This window comes from Saccostrea cucullata, unplaced genomic scaffold (genome assembly GCF_032062105.1).
Source record: "Saccostrea cucullata isolate Sc308-1 unplaced genomic scaffold, CSIRO_AGI_Scuc_v1 ctg224, whole genome shotgun sequence".
NCBI classification, from domain to species: Eukaryota; Metazoa; Mollusca; class Bivalvia; order Ostreida; family Ostreidae; genus Saccostrea; species Saccostrea cuccullata.
This window is the reverse complement of record NW_026931873.1, coordinates 39,619-53,968: the sequence shown is the minus strand read 5'-3', so window position 1 is coordinate 53,968 and position 14,350 is coordinate 39,619. Positions and strand designations below refer to the sequence as shown.

At 32.6% G+C, this 14,350-nt stretch overlaps 1 protein-coding gene across 1 annotated transcript in view; it reads right to left on the bottom strand.

Annotated features, from left to right (window-relative positions):
* Nucleotides 1–14,350, bottom strand: part of LOC134233835 (deleted in malignant brain tumors 1 protein-like) — a 51,041-nt gene that overhangs the window by 8,754 nt on the left and 27,937 nt on the right. Inside the window, exons 6-7 of the mRNA XM_062715888.1 lie at nucleotides 13,709–13,850; nucleotides 12,821–12,996 (exon numbers count right to left, since the gene is read on the bottom strand). Of these exons, the coding sequence (XP_062571872.1) occupies nucleotides 12,821–12,996; nucleotides 13,709–13,850 (318 nt within the window). The remainder of the gene's footprint in view (nucleotides 1–12,820; nucleotides 12,997–13,708; nucleotides 13,851–14,350) is intronic.

Sequence of the window (14,350 nt, the reverse complement as noted above, 5' to 3'; positions counted from 1 at the left end):
TCCTCAGTACCTCCTTGCTTGTCGTAAAAGGCAGCTAAATGGGGCGGTCCTTCGGATGAGACCGTATAAACCGAGGCCCCGTGTCACAGCAGGTGTGGCTCAAAGGCCATAGGTGCCGAGCATAGGCCTAAATTTGCAGCCCTTCATCGGCAATGGTGACGTCTCCATATCAGTGAAATATTCTTGAGAGGGACGTTAACAATATACAATCAATCAATCAATTTTATCATACTTTGAATTTTTTTTGGGGGGGAGGGGGGGGGGCGTGCGCCCCCATACATCCCCTTATATTCGCCAGTGAACTTGGCACACAAGTAGATCACACCAAGATACACAAGCAAATGCAAAGAATTGTGGTCCACCGCTTTCGTTGTCTTTGTGGATGAGATGTTATTTTTATGATATATTGTGTATAATATTATCACCATATCATATGTAATTTATTAAGAAATTATCATTGAAGTTGATTTTTTTAAATAGGGTCAATCGTGAAGGTCCAGGTCAAGGGTTAAGAAATCATAGCATGTTCAAACTATCTTGTCACAGGTAATGCATATGTCAAATATGAAATCCCTTTCTCTTCTCAATATAAGGAACAAGATGTGTTTGTGAAACATTGATGACCCCGTATGGCAACATAACGAAGATTAAACTTTTATTAAATGGCAATCTCCCTCTGCTCCAAATTTCACGACTTTTTTTTTTAAATTCCAAACATTGATTTTCAGCAACCACTATTGCATTAAATTCAAATGGAAAATAGTTTGAAGCATGAAGCATTGCTTAATTTTTCAGAAATGAATAATATGTCTTATCATGATGTGAAGAAAATTTGATATGGTAAATTGAAAGATCAATTATTTTTTATCTCACAATTACATTAGAAATATGAGGTTTATATAAAAATGATATTCACTCTCATACCTATCTAATTCCCATTAGAAAACATACTGCAGCGTTGCTTTTTAAATCAGAATATCAAATAGTATTCTGTTCATGTAAAATAATACGCATCCATAAACAAGAGTTATCGTTCCATTATAGCCCTAGAAAATATATTTTAATGAAACAAAATATTAATTGAATGTTTATAAATAATTCTGCATCTGAAATCTCTGTACAATTAAAAGACTTATACGTTAAGAGATAGAAATTTTACAATTTACACCGTTTAAAGGAACTGAGTATAAATGTTTGAGGTAAACTATTATAAACTAGAGGTACTGTGAGCGATGAGCTCACTAAATGATACCCCCCGCCTCCCATATGGTTATAACTGGTGAAAAAGTCCATGTTTTCCTGTGGCCGGGAAACCCAAAATATGTGTCGAATCAAAAAGTAAAATAGGAGGTGCACAATGGCAATATGTAATAAAGATTCTGTGAAAGTTTCATCAAATTTCATTCAGTGGTATGAGAGGAGTTGCGGATAAGAGATGGGTACCCCAAAGCGTAACAGACGGACGGACGGACGGACGGACGGACGGACGTACAGACGGACGGACGGAATTAACGATTACTATATACCCTCCCGCTTTTCAAGCGGGGGGTATAATAATTAATAAATATACTAGCAATAGAAACTAGAAATCAAAATCTGTACGATAAAACAGGCTTGATTAAGTTGACTATAAAATGGTCCATATGAATACAATTTGTAACCTCTGCAGCTGGCATATGAAATTTCACTGAATTTCATGACAAAAGTTATCTCTCTTATCAAAAGAGTTATTTCTCTTATCAGAGGGATATTCCACCTTAAATGCAAATTAAATTATATATTATTACCCAAAGTAGGGTTTTTCTCACAAGAAATACGATTTTGAAATACGAAATCCCTAGCACCGCCTGTTCAAAAGTTAAAGTCGAGGATAAATTTTTGAAAGGTAGGTCAAACTGGTTTCTTAAGAAAGGTCTTCTCACAAGGATAACACATGTGAAGTACGAAAGAACTAGCCCTTACCGTTCAAAAGTTGTGGTCAAAGTTAAAGTTTTTTTCATAAGTACGTAAATCTACAAGGTCAAGGTAAAAAGGTCAAAGTTGTTGGTATCAAGTGAAAGGTCTTGCAACAAAGAATACATAAGTGAAATATGAAAGTCCTAGTACCTACCATTCAAAAGTTGTGACTAAGGTTAAAGTTTTCAAAAAGTAATTAAAACTCCAAGGCTAAGGTCAAAGGGTCAAAGTTCTTGGTATCCAAGGAAAGGTCTTTCCACAAGGATTATATACATGTATGTGAAGTACAAAATCCCTAGCCTTTACCGTTCAAAAGTTATGGTCAAGGTTAAAGTTTTTTTTCATAAGTACGAAAATCTCCAAGGTCAAGGTCAAAAGGTCAAAGTTGTTGGTATCCAATGAAAGGTCTTGTCACAAGAAATACATATGTGAAATATGAAAGTCCTAGTACCTACCGTTAAAAATTTGTGACTAAGGTAAAGGTTTTTAAAAGTAGTTAAAACTCCAAGATCAAGGTCAAAGGGTCAGAGTTCTTGGTATGCAATGAAAGGTCTTCTCACAAGAACTACATATGTGAAGCATGAAAGCCCTAGCCCTCACAATACAAAAGTTATCGTCAAGTTAAAGATTTTTCATAAGTAAGGGAATTCCCAAGGTTAGGGTCAAAAGGTCAAAGTTGTTGGTATCCAATGAAAGGATTTGCTACAAAAATAACATATGTTAAATATGAAAGTCCTAGTACCTACCATTCAAAAGTTATGGCGAAAGTAAAAGTCTGGAATTTTTGTGTGAAAGTGGCTCAAACTTCAAGGTCAAGGTCAAAGTTGTTGTTTGTTTCCAATGAAAGGTCTTGTCACAAGAAATATACATGTGAAATATGAAAGTCATAGCTCCACTGAATCAAAAGGTATGGGCAAGGTTAAAGTTTTTGTGACGGACGGACCGTTAGACAGCTATACAGACGGACGGTAAGAAGGGCAGATAAATGAGATTTAATGTCCCCATCGCTTTCGGGGACAATAATTCTGTGTACATCAGTTTTTGATGAACGGTGTTGTCGTGGTTGCTAGAATGTTTTGTGAAATACTTTCAAAACGCTACTCCAGATACAGTTTTGGTCTGATTTCAATATTACTTGTCACACAAGTAGATTACACTAAGATTCATATTTCTGTGTATCGATTTTCAAAATGTTACTCCAAATACAGTACTAGTTTTAGTCTGATTACAGTATAATGTGGCATTATAAAGTAGTCAACACTGAGATGCATAATTGTCTTTTTTATTTTGATGAATGATGTTGCCATGGTTACTAAAATTGAAAATTCTGTAAAATTTTATTAAAAGCTACTTCTAAAGTTGTAGTCTTACTGCAGTCTTGCCGCAAAAAGAGACTTAATCAAGGATCATTATTCTATTTATAGCTGTTGTTAAGTTTCAAGTCCCAACTCTGAACTGCTAATTTATTTTTCCTAAAGTTTGTTTTAAGTACAAACCAGTAGACCTACAGTCTCGGCAGAGACTTCTGATTATATATCCATCTTTAATGAGTAATGAGAAAATGGATGACTAGAATCGAGCCTGCATCCCTGGTCAGGTACTCTACCAACAGAGCTATTAAATTATCTTCTCCCTCTACTACAAAACTCCGCAGGGGTAATAAGGAAGCATACAAAAATTTTATTTTTATTTTTATTTATTTAACCACTTCTGAGCCACAGGGCCGATTTTGGGCCGATCACATAGTTGCGTAGAGTGCCACGGGGCCGACCTTGGGCCGATTTTATTGAAATGAATTGTGACTTTGTATTTCTTTTACTTCTGTTCAACGTAAATAATTATTGAACTTTTGCATCTTTTTATTGCATAATATTAAAGATTTTTTGGCTTATTTGTAGAATATCATGAAAATTTCAGGCAAATATATGAATAAACAAAGTGAATTTCATACAAGCGATGATGCCATGAATGTTTTAAATACTAGTAAATGAGTTGTTACTTATAATACCGGTATTATTACTATTGAATATGCTCGATGTACACGATTTCATTTCAAAAGTATATTTCGTACTACATTATAAATTCAGTATATCGAGATACTACTCGTCCATTTAGCAGCAACGGTTAGAATCAACGTCATTTTACGTAAATGACGTCATAATAACAAGTACGTGTAAGCCAACCCTTGAGAAAACGTTCCGAGTTAATAGATTACCAGTAATCTATTTCAGGCATTTAGATTGATTGACTGATTGTTCAATTCCGTGATATAATATTGTCAAGTTTACTTATTTTATTTTGTAACGTATGAAGACATTGCATATCATATACCATAATTTTTAAAGAACAAATTAAATTTCGTTTCCTGTTTCGTTTTGTTTCCTGTATATTTTTCGTAAGTTTCCTAAATGCAGATATTACATGCTTCTACTCTACTAAAAGCACTTAATAATTAAACATATTGAAAAGATAACCAAAGCTATTGAGTTCAAATGTTTGTTTTTGCTTTAATTTTTAATTTTAATTTTCATCAATGTTTTTTTTTTTTTAATTTTTTTTTATTTTTCCGTAATTACTTTATTTATTACATATTCTTTTTTTTTAATAGGACGCATGTATTCAATGTCTTACAGTGAAAGGGGTAATCATGATCAGTTTGAAATGTTTGATATGATTGATTGATTGATTGATTGTATACTGTTTAACGTCCCTCTCCAGAATATTTCACTGATATGGAGACGTCACCATTGCCGGTGAAGGGCTGCAAATTTGGGCCTATGCTCCGCACTCAGGGCCATTGAGCTGTGACACGGGGCCTCGGTTTATACGGTCTCATCCGAAGGACCGCCCCATTTAGTCGCCTTTTACGACAAGCAAGGGGATACTGAGGACCTTTTCTAACCCGGATCCCCACGGGAAAAATGTTTGATTTGATCCAGAATTTTAATGAAAAATAATGATGCAATTTTATTAAAATCTCAAACGATGAAATATATATGTACGGCGAATGAATGAAATTGTTTGTATGGCGATCTATTTTCGAAAAGTATTGGTTGTTTTGTTTAATTTTTTAAAATTTTATTTTGTTATTAGGCTATTGATCTTTCTATTTTCATTTTGTAGGATATTTTCTAAATATATTCCTTACACTTGTGTGTCAATTTGACCGGAAGTACAGATTATTTAGATTTTTGCCAAGGAAGTAAAACTGCACCTCCCTCTGGTGAAGACAAAAGTATACAAAATCAAGTTTACGTACAAATTACAGTGTTGTTACAGATATTGTTCTGATTTTCCCTTTGAATTAATACTAATCATGCATCAGGTACTGTAAATGATATCTAGGGGAATAGGTAAATATAAAACAATTATTGAAAATCTGTTTAAAACTGCAGTAGAAACTTGCCCAAAGCACAAAATAGGGAAAGATGGGTGGTGGGGAGGGGAAGGGGGGGGGGGGAGAAAAATGAAAAACAAGAAGCAAAAACAATTGGGTTATTATTTCGTTAAATCTCAATATTGTTTTTGGCTTCAAGAAAAAAAAGACAAGGGAGCAGACGTCTTTAAGTTTAAAAACTATAAACTAAATACATATAATACTAATAATAAATATAATATAAAGCAAATGATAATTTCTTTTTAAAAAAAATATGTGAAACTCGATCCATCCCCACCACAACCCCCATCCGTTAGAGTACGTTCGTGCTAAGAAATATGCGATTTTTTTTAAACTATCGACCTTCTCCTTGCTAGCTCGTGTGAGTTCCATTTACATTATGGAATGTGTACATGCGTGTAGTTTTACCTTTGAAAAAATCATATAGACAAATACAATTTCAGAGAGAGAGAGAGAGAGAGAGAGAGAGAGTAAAAACAGTTACTAAACATGCGATTTAGTTGTTTTGACTACATTATTATAATGCTTTAAACTTATTGATTGACTTTTTCAGTTATTCCCAAGTGTTGCTTTTCTCAGTTAAATTAGTTGAATTAGTATAGCAAAAAGCGATTGAGATTTCCTTTTTCTTTTTTGCCGGTGTGTGTATTCTTATTTAAGTAAGGGTGGTGTTAAATCGCAATTTATTAATGTTCTATTTTAGCTGAAATAATGTAGCCCTGTCCATTTTTTTATCTGATATTTTTTGGAAAGCCTCCCCCCCCCCAAAAGGAGGGGGCTACATTAAAGCTGCTAGATTTATTAAACCACCAATCCTTAATAATTATCTTACCATGGGTATTTTTTAAGATACAAAATACAAAAAAGGTGGGAAATTTTGTGAAGTCTTTTTTAAATTTTACTAGGTTGAATTTAAGTATGTTTAAGATATTAAAAGGAAAAAATAACACAAACTTTTTTTTTCAGAAATCGGCAACATTTCTCATAGATTAATGTAAATTGGTAACAAGTAAAATGTTAACCAGGTATATAAGTGATATTTTATAAGACTTTGTCATAAGGTCAAATAATTGTGCAAAATTTTGTATAGGATTATATAGAAAGCGATACAAAGTCTCATATCTTATCACCAAAAAAACCTACGATTTCTTTATATTTTAGGGATTTATTATTTATGTCATTTCAAATCAATCAATCCATGCATCAATTTTTTGTTTGCGTTTCGTACCCTTGAATCTTGCCATCTTTGAAATGGGTACATTTAAAATCTACCAAATCATCTTCCCAAATAATTTTAATGGCTATGATACATCCATTTTCCACTACATATACTTCACAGTAAATTACAAAATTATCAATCAGTGCGTAATGTAATTTCAAAAAAAAAAATAAATAAATAAATAAAGAATCGACCGTGCAGCCGTGTACACTACGTGTTGGAGATGACGTTATGTACATACAAAACAATTTTCTTTCAAACAACAAATGTCTCTTTCTTTTTAAAAAAAAATACTTTGTCTCAGATCATGCGCTGAAACAAGATCTTCCTTGCCTTGATAAAATTTGTTAAAATTATACATAACGCAGGTGCGATTTACGTCACTGATACAACGTAAACCCGCAATTTTTTGATAACGTCACAACTATTGTAACGTCATTTACATGTGACGTTACGTTTTTTTTGGCAATTTAAGGTAGGATTCTTCTCATATTTCTAATATTTAAAAATCAATGAAATTTTCACAGAATTCAGAAGACAATATCAGTAAGTGATAGTATCAGTGAAATTGAATTCGACCGTTTTATATTAAGGGCAAGGTCAGGTCAAGGTCATTATCTTTTTCCTTGACATTAAGAATAAAAAAAATACTGTTGCCAATCATGTGATACCTACTTCTATTTCAAATGTTTAAAGATTGTTCTTTTTGCATAAAAACATATAACTATATCAGGTCTATAGCTTAATATTACCAAGTTTACATGAATAATTTAACTTAACTGAATATTGGCTAATCCGAATTTTCTCTGTTTTTCTTAATTTTTTAAGAATATTTTAGTTATTTTCATATGCTTCCTATATCTAACTTTTTCTTATTTTCATATATAATAAAGTAGTCTTATAAATGTACAAAATAATACAAAAACAAAAAGTTTTGATCGTTTACTTAGAGAGAAAAAAATACTCTTTTTTTATTTTTGGCTCAAATCTGCACTTTGATATGAAGTGTTTAAAAGCTAACAAGGTTCTAGTTTGTTTGAAAAATTATATTTTTTGATATATTTTGAAAATTTAGTCCCTCATTATTTATATAACTTACATTTGAAAATTTCTCCAAGTTTTCAATTGTTTAAAAATTATAACTAAATTCATTGTTCTATTATAATTTTGATGGGCAGAAAAGAAGATATTTTCATACGCCACCATTCCGCCAAAAATATAGTCCCTGCTAGTTTTCAAACGCAGTTTACCATTTCTATTTAAAGTTGTACAATTGTAATGAGGAAAGAAAAATATGGTCTTTAAAATTCCTTACACCTAAATATATAAGACATATAAGCAAATATACTTTGAATGTTTCATCTCGTCAGAAACCAGAGAAGAATCCTACCTTAAAAATTTACGTTGGCAGCGAAAGGGTTAAGAAACGAAAGGCCCAAAGGGTTTTATGATGAATTTAATCTCGTACCAACCCGTATTTATAGCCCGATATATGTTTAAAAATTATACCTTATTACTTATATTTACATTTGTGACTTATTCTTATTTTATATTTGCCTGATTGTGACTTTTAACGTGTAAAATGCATTATTTTTTAAACCCAACGGCATGTACATATGTTATCCACTGAACGCGCGTCAACCCTTTATGACGTCACTGAGAAATTACGTCGAACGTTTATCCATACACACATCCATGACCTCTTGACCCCTTACCGATATTTATACAGTTATAGATACGCATTGCTTTCAGTAGTGTCATATAAAGGAATACATTTGCAAATGTAAATATTGATATATAGAGATGTATAAATACAGAAAATGAATAAAAACGTGTAAACATTAACAAAAATAAAATTTTTTTATTTTGTTACGCTGTATCTGTCATTTTGATTAAAATCTACCAGAAGTGCCGTGGCGGTGGTGCGCGTCTTTGCGTTAGACACTCTTTTATCTGTTTGCAATAGTAATAACAGTTTCGTTTATCAGCGGTTTTTGGTAATTTATCAAACTTAATTTTCTTTAAAAAGTCTAAATTTCCCGATAAATGATTTATATGCTTCCTTAACATACCCGCGTCACTCTGTTTTTATTAGCCTCAAACGAATGCCCAGGATTATCAACAGTTGAACTATTGGACTTTTGAAATTAACAAATTATATAGGGACTGCTAAGTAGGGGTATAACAAATTAATATATATACATTTGTGGTATCTCTACATTATATAAACATACAGAGAACAAATATCTTCAATTGTGTATGAAGTTTGTCAGAGGTCAATGCTTGACCTAATCACATGGCGCAATGATCTCTACCGGTACAAAATGACTTGCTCTACTTGCTTTTCTTGTATAGAAATGAACAAAATAAGCAAGTAAAATAATCATTATTTTATTTACAATGTAAACGAGTATTTCGTACATTTTTGGCTATCGATTTAACCTGCGTGCTTAGAAAACATACACATGAAAACTAGTGTTTTTACAACTTTTATGACACTTTTGTCAGCTGCAGTCTCTAACGTTTATCCTAAATTTTTGGGTAAACCTTTAGTTCAAATTCAATGAAAAACTATGATATTTTCATTAAATTCTACTCACGATCAATGTAAATCTGTTGGAAAATATCAAAGCATTGCAATCACGCCACAAACAGCTGACAAACACTTCGGAGTTGTCGTAACAATAAGCTGTCGCCAGTGTCTCTGTGTTTTCATCATTAATATGCCTTTATTCATTGAAATAGTAGATTGAATGTTTTTGATCAAATCCAATTGATTGCAAATTAACTGGCTCGGTCAAGTGTTTCCATCCATCGGATCCATCCATCCCTTTCTGGCGACCGAAATTCCTCCAACATTTTATCATCGATCTTCGAATCGGACGTGTTTCTAGTGTCTTTATCAGTTTTCACGAATAAAAATATTTCCAGACAACAATCTATTCACTATTACCGATCAGAAGTTGCCTTTCACAAAATATTCCCTTAGAAATAAAATCCTTAGCCTTGTGAATTCGAAACGTAACCGCCATTCAAGCCGATTTACACCTTGCGTCATTTTTCAAAATCTACGACGGACGGTTAGTGCAATAATTTATTTTCGAAAATATTCAATTTTCTGTCTCAAATGTATAAATAAGTAATAAATAACAAGTTTATATACTTCAATGGGAATTGAAGTGGGTCGGTACGTGATCAAATCTTCTGAGAAGGCCTTCGGCCTTCACAGGATTTGATCACGTGACCGACCCACTTCAATTCCCATTGAAGTTTATAAATTTGTTATTCATTACTTATATATACATTTGAAATTGAAAGGCGGTTGTGCTTCCAATTCGTCAGGCTAAGAAGGAAATATTTTGTTCATACCACTTTGATCAGTAATACTGAACAGATTGTTGTCTGGGAATATTTTTATTTGTGAAAATTGATAATCGATGCTGAAAAGACACAAGAAACACCTCCAAAGATTGATGATAAAAAGTTGGAGGAATTTCGGTCGCCTGAAAGGAATGGATGGATCCGATGGATGGAGACACTTGTCCGAGCTAGTAAATTTGCAATCAAGTATAAAATTTGATCAAAAAACATTCAGTCTAGGATTTCAGTAACTAAAAGCATATTTATGATGTACGGAGACACTGGCGACAGCTTTTATACATGTACATTGAAGTACGATGGCGCGGATCGAGGTGTTTGTCAGCTGTTCGTGGCGTGATTGCATTGCTTTAAGTATTTTCTAACAGATTTACAAATTTATCGTGAGTAGAATTTTATTTTAAAAATTATAGTTCTAGCCTCTATCAAGAAGATTTAACTTAAAGCTACAAAAAAAAATAAGGATAAACGGAAGAGACTGTGCAGGTAACAAAAGTGACATAAAACAAGGTAAACAAAGGCTTTTTTCTATCGGTAGGCTAGGCCTATATAAGTATATTCTCAATGTTCACAGGTTAAATCGATCGCCAAAAATGTATGAAATATTTGTTTAAAATAAAACAATTATTTTACTTGCTTATTTTGTTCATTTTTTAATACATGAAAAGCAAGTAGAACAAGTCGTTTTATATTTATGTATTGACCTCTGACCTCTGACAAACATCATACAGAATTAAAGATATTTTCTCTCTGTATGTTTATATAATGGAAAGATACCACAAATGTATATATTTCTGGTTGCAGCACTATATTTGATTGGATAAAAAATTACTTTATATAGTATAAAATGAGTTGCCTACGTCACAATGACTTGCGTCTAAAATGTATCAATCCGCCTGGCTTTACATTCAAATTTTGTACAAATTGAAGTACGTTTTTTAGCTCTACTGGTCAGAGACCAGAAGAGCTTATGCGATAGTAATGCGTCCGGCGTCCGTCCGTCTGTCTAGCTGTCTGTCTGTCTGTCTGTAAACAATTTTTCGAAGTGCTACTCCTCCTACAGTTTTGGTCTAATTTCAATATAACTTGGCACATAAGTAGACTACACTAAGATACATAATTCTGTATATCGGTTTTTGATTTCGATAAACGGTGTTGCCGTGGTAACTAAAAATAGAAACTTCTGTGAAAATTCCTTTAAAATGCTACTCATCCTACAGTTTTGGTCTGATTTCAACATAACTTGGCAAACACGTAGACTACACCAAGATACATAATTCTGTTTATCGGTTTTTGATTTCGATGAACGTTGTTGCCGTGGTTACTAAAAATAGAAATTTCTGTAAAATTCTTTCAAAATACTACTCCTCCTACAGTTTTTGTCTGATTTCAATATAACTTTGCACACAATTAAGTTACACTAAAATTCATAATTCTGTTTATCGGTTTTTATTTCGATGAATGGTGTTGCCGTGGTTACTTAAAATAGAAATTTCTGTAAAATTGTTTCAAAATGCTACTCCTTTTACAGGTTTGGTATGATTTCAATATAACTTGGCACACAAGTAGACTACACTAAGATCCAATTCTGTGTATCTGTTTTTGATTTCGATGAACGGTGTTGTCGTGGTTACTAAAAATAGAAATGTCTGTAAAATTGTTTCAAAATGCTACTCCTTCTACAGTTTTAGTCTGATTTCAATATAACTTGGCACACAAGTAGACTACACTAAGAAAATAAAGAGACTTTATCAAAGATCATTATTCTATTTATTGCTGTTGTTAAGTTTCAATTCCCAACTGCTTAAGTACTTTTCCTTTGCTATAAGTACAAACCAGTAGAGCTTCAGTCTCGACAGAGACTTCTGGTTTTAAAGAACAATCATCTTTTATTCTTACACCAAATGAATCAAATTATAAGGAATGAAATTTATAGCTACGGTACCCATTTTATACGGCATAAACTGGGTTGGAACATTTTACGCTTTTTATAAACAGCTTCGTATAAAATAGGTACATATAGCTATTAAATTCATTTATTAACAAAATTAATCTAAATTGTATAATCTGGTTTGCCTACTCACAATGACTTAACGTACGTCAAAAACGCATCAATCCGCTTGACGTTACATTCAAAATATGAACAATTTGAATGCGTTTTAAGGGAAAAATTGTCTTGTTTTATATATTTAATGATTGAAAATTCAATTATAGGGAATGGATTAAATCGCAACCCAAGTTACACTGCTATAACCTGAGTTGGAGCACTTAACGCTTTTTTTATATAGATTCCATTGTCGAGAGTTCAACCCCGGGCTGGTGCGGAAGTAGGTATCATATAAATGACCTTATAAAAATGAATTTCTACGTTCTTTCTATTTTAATATTTCTTCACTTATGGCAATTATGTTAGAATTGTTGAAAGTTGTGCTTTAGAGAAAAATGAAATTAATTTCATTTCAACGTGTATTGTAGCTGCAGATCCGTAGCTCTCCTAAAAATATAAACAATGTACATGTATTGACAGACTGGAGAGCTATCTGGTCGTCCATCCCATTTTTTTTCAGACCAAAAAACTACAGATATGCAGCTAGTACGTGTGTTGGTAATGATCCTCTGATAAAACTAATGTCCAAATAACTATCTCACTTCCATTCTCAATGACTGAGTAGTATAGGCGGTGCCGTGAGAATTCCATCGGAATCGAAAGAAAGTTTCTTAAGACTTGCCTAGATAGCTGAACTGTCAAGCGCATTGTTCTTGTACTTGTAGGAACAGATTTCGTAGGTCGAAAGTTCAACTTCGGGCTGAGGCGAAAGTAAGTATCGTTATAAAAGTGAATTTCTTAGTGCTTTCAATATAAAACTTACTATTTCTTGCATGGTAACATACGACTCCGGCCCTATTACTATAGCCGCAGCTTCTAGATCCTGCTACAAATTGAGAACACTCTAACAAGGAGCTTTCTTTTCCATTACAATTGAGGCCATCCAACCACACATCTTTATCACCCCCTCCAAATGCGGACGAATAAGCTGGAAGGCCTCTACAAAAGACACTTTATCAATGTTGCCTTGTGTCATAAAATTTAAAAATATATCAGTTATTATTCATTTATATTAAAGGGTTATTGAACTTATATTGGTGAATATTGGCACAAGTTGGCTGTACAAATGCACGAGCTTGCGAGTTCATTTGTACATCCAACGAGTGCAAATATTCACCAATATAAGTTCAATAACTCCTTTATTATATAGCTAAATTACCTATAATAATTATTCCAACTTTAAAAACTCGAATTATTTATTTTTAGTATCTGTATTCAAGTTAACGCCTATCCTGTAAGTGTTCAATATCGCATCATTCCGATGACCCTACCGAGCATTATGATTTGCTTTTTTAGGTTTTAATGGGTCTAATATAATTATATATATGTACTAAATTCTCAGTAAATAATTTTCTTTTTGTGTAAAAAATAGGCATATCTTACTTAGATGCTTTTCTTTCTTTAATTTAGCTCTGAGAATATTTGACCATACGACTTGTTTTTATTTACAACGGGGCGTTCGATATTGAACGCTCGTATTCGGAGTGTTTCGCGATCGGGCATACTCGTATATACGTAATAAAACGCCAAGATATTGAACGCTTAAATTCTCTAGATTTTTGGTAGTATTTCATTAGAGACTATTTATTAGCTATATAATAAACAGAAATATTGTTTGAAAGTAAATAGAGAAAAACGCTTTGAAAAATACCCTGAATATTCCAAAACTTTACAAGTCACATCAGCTTCCCTTCTGTCCCAATATCTGTCGCAAACACCTCTCCATTGACCATTTATCAAAACTTCTATCCGACCTTCGTGTGCAGAGCTCCCGTTAACAATCCTGATTATAGCTAATTATAGACATTAAACACGTGAATTTTCTTACTTTACAATTGAACAAATTAAACAGTCGAAAAATATCTCCTTGCCAATCAATTTTATAAATACAGTACAAAAAAAAAACGATTGAGAACAAATAAGCATTCCCTAAAATACAAGAGATATGTCCTTTATATTAATTAAATATGGATATTAATAAGATATACAGAGTACTCCGTACTCAAATAAAGCATCATATTAATGCCCCTATAAATACTTTACCATTTTTAAAAAGATATTAAGATATCATTATATATCATATTTACGAGGACTGTTTAATAAATAATGTCCTCGGTGCTCGGAAAGAAGCAAAAGACGCTTTTTAATGGTTTAGCCTAAATGATTTAAGTTGATTTTCATTTTAAATTAAAAGACATGTCTGTAAATTTTTTTATCCAATTTCTGATTGATTTTAGAAATCATTTTTGGGCATGACCCTTAGTATACTGGAAAATGGCAGATCCTATGATTT